Consider the following 7,317-nt stretch of genomic DNA (forward strand, 5'->3'; position numbering starts at 1 on the left):
AGTTAGATTTTCGTTCAATAAACAAATATTTTGATAGAATAAGCGTAAAAAAGTTGTTTTATAATACTGAAACTAAGTGCCTAGGCATGGATAAATATGCCATCAGGGAGCTGATCGGCGAGGGTTCTTTCGGGAAGGTGTACAAGGCGGACAACGAAGAAACGAAAACGACGGTCGCGCTCAAGATCATCAGCAAGGTAATTATAAAGTTTGGGTCCTTAGACGGCTCACACCAGAAAAACTATCATAGAATGGATACCAAGTCACTACGGAACCAGCTGTAATGACTTGGCAGAGAGCATAGCTAAACAAGCAGTCATTATCCCCGCATCCCCCAGAATTGACAACCTGCTGTGTATCAACGATGGGTTCTGGAAAGTTAAACAAATTGAGCTTCAAACAACCAACAATTTGCCAGCTCCGACCAGAAAGAAGAAAATTCCTGGATCCTTGGAGAAAATTTTAACACTTTTGAGACCTGGCTCAATCGATGTAGTATTAGTAAACTGCCATTTGAAAAGTTGATTGAGATAATCAAGAATCATTTCCCAGATTCATAAAATGTTGCAAACGTACAAGTAAACTGTTAATTTGAGGAAATCAATAATTCAACGAACTTAAATGATGAACGAGGTGTAGGGCAATTTTTTAAGTTTCCTGGGACGGATGGAATATTTACAGGTCTTATACAATAGGCGAGTAGGAGATATCTTATATCAAAAGCAAGCAAACTTGAACTTTTAAGTCTGTATGCTTTAAGAATACCTCTGTTACAGTATTTTTAAAGCTCATAGAAATAAATGTTCGACTTTTGAAACTTATGGAAAAACAAGTGGGTTGACACAGTAAACTAAAACTAAAAATACAAAACTCTTGATTTTACGAAACTTATGCCATATTCGTTTTCATCTGGTGGAAAGATGGTTGTGCACCAACTGCTGTCATCTTCATATAAAAAAACGCTTTGACAGCACTTGGTGCACTACCGGTGCACCACCAGAATGAAAACGAATATGGCATTAGTGTTTTTTGAAGAACATAGCAGGCCGTGAGTCCTACTAAAACGAAAGCAAATAAAGCATTACTTGCACTTTGAATTAAATTCTAATAGAAATGCAATCGTTTCTTTTAGCGTGGCAGATCCGGCCGGGAGCTCAAGGGCCTTCGGGGAGAATGTGAAATCCAGCGCAACCTCCAGCATCCGAACATCATCCGGATGTTGGATTCGTTCGAAACGGAAAACGAAATCATTGCCGTGACGGAGTTTGCCGAAACCGATTTGCACAGTTTGCTTCGGAATGGATCACTCGGAGAGCCCGAAACTCAGCGTATCACTTACGATCTGGTGTCCGCTCTCTATTATCTACACTCGCATAGGATTTTGCACCGGGACTTGAAGCCGCAAAACATTCTTATGGATAGGAACAAAACGGCAAAGTTGTGCGATTTTGGATTCGCACGCAATATGACGATGGGAACACATGTGCTAACATCGATCAAGGGAACCCCTCTGTACATGGCTCCTGAACTGATGGAGGCGAAACCATACGATCACCATGCGGATCTGTGGTCTTTGGGATGTATTATCTATGAAATGCTTGCAGGGGAGCCTCCGTTCAGTTCCACTTCGATGATTCACCTCGTTCGACTGATCCGCAATCAATACATTAAGTGGCCAAGCTTCCTGACTGCCAACTGCATCTCCTTCGTTCAGGGTCTGCTTGAACGGGATCCTTCCCATCGGATGCCCTGGACCAAAATCATTAACCATCCATTTGTGAAGGGACATATTGTAGTTCTTAAGGAAGACATACCTGAATCGCCTTTCACAAATCCTCTAACAGCATCCCAGAGCAATGAGAAGAAAAAACAAACCAAACGCCTGATGTATGGGAAAACTTATGATTACAAACAAACCGGGGGATCGAGGCGAGCACCGAAAGCAATACGAGGATCGAATGAGGACGATCTTGCCTCGTCCAGGGATAGTATGAATGTTATCCTGCAAAGTGATATGGAGTACGTCGAAACGGATGCCGAAGAATTGACAGCGGTTTCCCAGGTCATCCCAGAAAGTGATAAGAAAGAAGATGTAAAACTTACAAACCCTGAAGATTTCACCATTGAGTATCATCATCCTCTAGGAGAGAACGCTGAATTTGTTCAGGAAAATCCCAACTTGGTCGTGAACAGCTTCAACGACAACTTTCCGCTGCTCGATAGGAAAGGTCACAAAATAATTTCAACTGATGAACTAGCGACCAGACTAAACCACATGCACCTCCACAATCAATCCACCAAATTCAAATCTCAAGAGCTGGAGCGACGAAAGCTTAGCCAAAACATCGATAACTTCTCGATCCGATTAGATCATGACAAAACGTCACAGTCCATGATCAAAAAATCTACTGAAGTTGCATTCGATATGGATAAAAAACCTGAAAAAATCACTCCAACCCTTCTTCCTGGCTGGGATTCGTGTGATGAATCCCAAAACCCGCCCATCGAAAACGAAGAATGGTTAGTGTTTCTCCAAAAATCGATGCAAGAAATCCTGGATGGTGAGCTTGACTCACTTAAGCAGCAAAACTTCGTCAGTATTATTGTGGCCCCTTTGCGGAACTGTCGAGCCAGTGCCAAAGTTGTCGAAAACGTGGCCAATCTCTTAAGTCTTCCACTAGCCATCGATGCGCCTCCGGCCCTCATCCACGACATTCTGGCCGTGTACGCTGAACTCAAGCTGGTTCCAAACCTGGTGTACGCGTCTAAACTCCTGTGCAATAAAAAACTCAGCGCTTCGAACAGTGACAGCCAATCTTCTCCGGCTCCTCCGCTAACCCGATCGGACTCTTCGATACGACAGGTATCGTCCCTGAACAACGACGAGGTAAAAACCCTGACGGCAGTGTATGATCTGATCTGCTTCCTGATCCACTCAGGGGAACAGTTCATCAATCAGTTCTGCGATGCCATCGAAATTCTCGGCGTCAAGGAGCTGTTTGTGAACTTCATCAACGCCGTTCGGACCAACGATGGCTATGTGCGACTCAGCTGTTCGATCCTTGCGGTGCTGAGCTGTGCCCTCCGGGAGCTACCGGAAAATGCCGAAATTGTCGAGCAGATCGTGTTCCACGAGAACGTTAACATGATCCTGATGCTGAAACATCGGGACGCCATTCTTCGGTTGGTTTGTCGATTTTTTTTTCTATTATTAAAAATAAAAATTATTCATCTTTTACCTATAGACATCGGACGTGTATGCTGCTTCGAGTATTGGCCCGATACAGTTGTTTGGCGCTGCTGAAACATTGGACCAGTGATATCAAGGAATCCCTTGAATCACTGCTTGACGATCAGGACCGAGAAGTTAAAACGGTAAATATATATTGACATCTTTCAATCTCTAGTAACAGTGAGATATTTAACACAATTTTATGTGTTTCTTCATTTCTAGGAAGCACAATGTGTGCTGGATGAGTTCCAGTATCTCTCATTTGTGACTGCAGAGACTGCTTACTGAGTGTTATTGAAAAGTGAACATTAAAAGTATATTTTTTAAAACTTTACCTCTACCATTTACTCAGTGACGCTTCGAATCTCAATTTGAAATTATGCAGAACTGAATGAGATTTAGTGCTCCAAAGGAACTTTCCTCAACACTTACTTACATACTTTCATACCATTGAAATATTCTCTGACAAAAAAAAATCATTTTTTTTTAATTTTTTTTTTTCATTTCAATGTCCTAGCTAAAAATTGCAATCGAAACAAATTTCAATCGATTTTATATTTTTAATCACTTATCATTCGGTTCTTTTTAAATGCAACTTTGTTGAAATGTTGCCATCGAAACATTGTAGACGGGACAGCCTTGGCTTGACCTCAAAACAAGTATGCCGACCGATCAATTTCTAATTTCCAATTTCCAAAAATGAATTTTCCCACGACGGTTTGTAGACCAAGTACCTCCTCGTTTGGTCTAAATGCTCCCGTTTATTAGTAAAGCACCCGATAGCACGTCGATAGAAAGGTGCAAATTTTCTGGTTTCATCCATCGATTGCTGGTTGAAGCCTTGAAGCAACGAATTCCGTCTCGCCTGCTTCGATTCAATTAAGGAGATTCAAGCCTCCTTTTCTCCGCAAAACAGGTAGTTAGGTTGTGAGTTGTAAAAGTAGTAGGCTATACGGATCGTAGTCACTTGACCACTGGATGAGTTGCTGATGTTGATGAAGATCGTCTCGAGGCGCGACTTGGACCCACCATAATCTACATCAAGGTCAATGACCGCTTTCTCACAACAACAACAACAACGACGACGACGACAGCGAGCTCGATAACAGGCAACCGGCTGCGGGTGGACCACAACTCGTCACCAAACGACTTCAGGTTGCTATAGCTGTGGATGTTGACGACAACACCAGTCATCTGCACCAGCCAGCAGAGTGGAATCAAGCAGCACTGGGGAATCGGAGGTCGGAGGACTCGAAAACTGGCTCGATAATCGCACTGCGGAAGTAAATAAAGCACCAATCAGCAGGGGTGTCGCGGGTGTCGTCTAATCGATCTTATTCATTTTTGATGTTTCAAAACATTTTTCTAATTGAACGAGCAGTAGTAGAAGAGAGTCCTGGAACTCGTTGGATTGTTCCAATCAATATTGTTCGTATTGTTTCGATGCAATTCACACATGATCGCCTGGCACGGAAGTGTTTCTAAAAAACACGGTGAATAGATATGTGGAAACGGCTAAAAAATCCAATGATGTCAAACAAATGCGTGCGTAGCTATTGAATCAACGCCTATTTCTGCAGAAAGTATTGTCTATAACTTCAAGCTAAAAAAAAATTAATTAATCAACGCCTACTTCTGCAGAAAGTATTGTCTATAAGTTATAAGAAATAACAAGGAGCTTGATGCCCAAAAATATCCGTCACTTTACTTAAAGCCACGAAATCGCTCCGTTCAATTTTGACCAGATTTTCCTTTTGTCGATCTTGAAAGTTACAAAAATATAAAAGAAAGAGTTATTTTATCGTGAAATTGATCTTCGTTGTACCCTGGGTTCACCCCTTGTCTTCTACGCTCTCACAATCAGTAAACACGCGATCATATGTTTTCATAATCAACAATTTAAGTTGTCGCAACATATGCAGCACAAGGGGCGGACCGTGCGGTTTCGCTGCGGAAAAAGAAACCTGAAGAGGTAGAGAGTAGAGAGGAAGGAATCGGTATATCGATACGAGATCGTACGGGAAGCTCTGGGGAGGTAGTAGGCTGTAGGTGTTCCTCTCATCTGGTGGTTGGCCTACTATGCCCGACGTGAAACGAAGACGCGTTCAAAGAGGACGATGAACGGGAAGCAGTTTGAGAATGTCACACTCGAACAGGAAAAGAGCAACACCACACTGTATACAGGTACAGGTACAGGTAAGCTGCTGAGAAAATCGCTAAGCTTTCCCGGTTTGTCATCGTGTGGTCGATGGAGTTCAATCTCATTTTTTTTAGTAGGTGGTGTAACCGTACTATCAACTCAGAAACTCATGCTGAGTCATGTTACGTGCCATGTAGGTACATTTACATACCTTACCTTGAACGCTCGTTCAACTTGGCCATTCAACCAACCAGGTAGCCAGATAGTCAACTAGCAGATCAGCCTCAACAGCCATCGCATCCACAAGTTGGCCTCCATCAACATCTCACCATCAGCAAACGACAACGACGACGACGAGTCCATCAGAGCGATCCAAGTTGGGGCTCTTTGTTTGTCTATTTTGCTCAGCCTGCAATGCACGGCCTCCTTAGACCTCTAGGTTGCTGCTCGATCTGGAGATGAAGAGGAGAAAAAAACAAACACCCGTCCATCAAGCTACCATGAGGATGCAGTCGGTGCAGTGGTGGATAAATGGTATCTATGGCAATGCAACTGCCATTCGGGCGTAGTCAAGTTTGAAGTACCACTTTTACACCGGTTGCTACGATTACGGAAAAGAAATCATTCCATTTCCTGACCCCCTTGCGCTTCGTGTCCGTATCGGAGTGGTACCTCACCTCACCATACCGCAATATGGTTATGGGAACTTGACATTTGCCGGATTTGGATTCTTGGATGGATGGAAGGCGTAGAGCGCAGTCCAGTTCCAACTTGGTGCTTCACCGTTGATTAGCTGAAAACTTCAGTTCTGATGCATACATTTACATGTAATTTTCCATGAAAAGGCTAAGATTCTATATTATTTTGCAATTTTATTCCAGCGATGGTGTTAAGTTGTAAAATCATTTGTTATGTAAAGTTTCATATTTTTTTTTATCTGACTATAACGTTTTTCAAATAGCTTTATTCCAAATTAATTAAACTTGCTATTTAAAGATGAATATTTTAACAGAATACTTATGATTAAAATTATCCATACTTAAATTTTGTTTCGACTGATTCTCCCGACGACGGGCGATGATTACACATTTAGCTCTATCGCATTATTCATAATCGATTTCCTGCAAAAGAAAGTTTTATTTCAAAAATATGGCATTGGCCAGGTTGAACGGAAAATTTATGAAAACTGCCTGCACTGGCGTTCGAAAACAAAACGAAAATAGTGAACTGATGATGACGCTGGGTTTTGCATGCAGTGCTATACAATTTTCATTGAAAAGGCAGTGATAAGGCATGATGCGAAAATCCCGAATGATGCGATCCTGATCCCGAACAATAATTAAAGGTTTTTTATTATTTTTCTTATCTTTGTTCATGTTTTTCATTATGTTGACATAAAAACAGTAAAATAATAGAAAATATGAACCGGCCGAGCCCACTGTGGAGCAGAGAACTCAGAGACGTCAGGATCAAAGGGATAGAAGGAGCGTGTACAACCAGTACCATGCGCTCCGAGGGGCAATGTGTTGGAAGCACGCTAAAAAGTGCTGCTTGTTGATAATAATAGAAATATCGGCCATCCTTCAGGAGCTGGAAATGAGCTATTTTGTACACAGAAATCACCAAATTGAACTAGAGTATGTTAGAAAGCTTGGCGCTCTACGTTATCTACGCTAAAAAGTGCTCCATGTTGATAATAATAGAAGTATCGGCCATCCTTCAGAGGCTAGAAATGAGTTATTTTGTACACAGAAATCACAAAATTGAACTAGAGTATGTTAGGAAGCTTAGCGCTCTACGTTATCTTTTTAAAATTAAATTTTTCAAGTTATCACATACTATTTTTAATTTCTGCATACCTTCATTTCTAGACTTAATCCAATGATAAAGCACCTTTACTCGGTCTTGGAAGTGATAAAGAATAGAAGAAAATTTTAATAGAACA

General features: G+C 41.6%; 1 protein-coding gene across 1 annotated transcript; it reads left to right on the forward strand.

Moving 5' to 3' along the window:
* The first annotated feature begins 40 nt into the window (after positions 1-40).
* LOC129739869 (serine/threonine-protein kinase fused) lies at positions 41-3,561 on the forward strand. Its single transcript, XM_055731414.1, has 4 exons — positions 41-197; positions 1,133-3,183; positions 3,246-3,375; positions 3,455-3,561. The coding sequence occupies exons 1-4, from the start codon at positions 87-89 to the stop codon at positions 3,518-3,520; spliced, it is 2,358 nt and encodes a 785-aa protein (XP_055587389.1). The 5' UTR covers positions 41-86; the 3' UTR covers positions 3,521-3,561.
* The last annotated feature ends 3,756 nt before the right edge of the window (positions 3,562-7,317 follow it).

This window comes from Uranotaenia lowii, chromosome 1 (genome assembly GCF_029784155.1).
Source record: "Uranotaenia lowii strain MFRU-FL chromosome 1, ASM2978415v1, whole genome shotgun sequence".
Taxonomy (NCBI): domain Eukaryota; kingdom Metazoa; phylum Arthropoda; class Insecta; order Diptera; family Culicidae; genus Uranotaenia; species Uranotaenia lowii.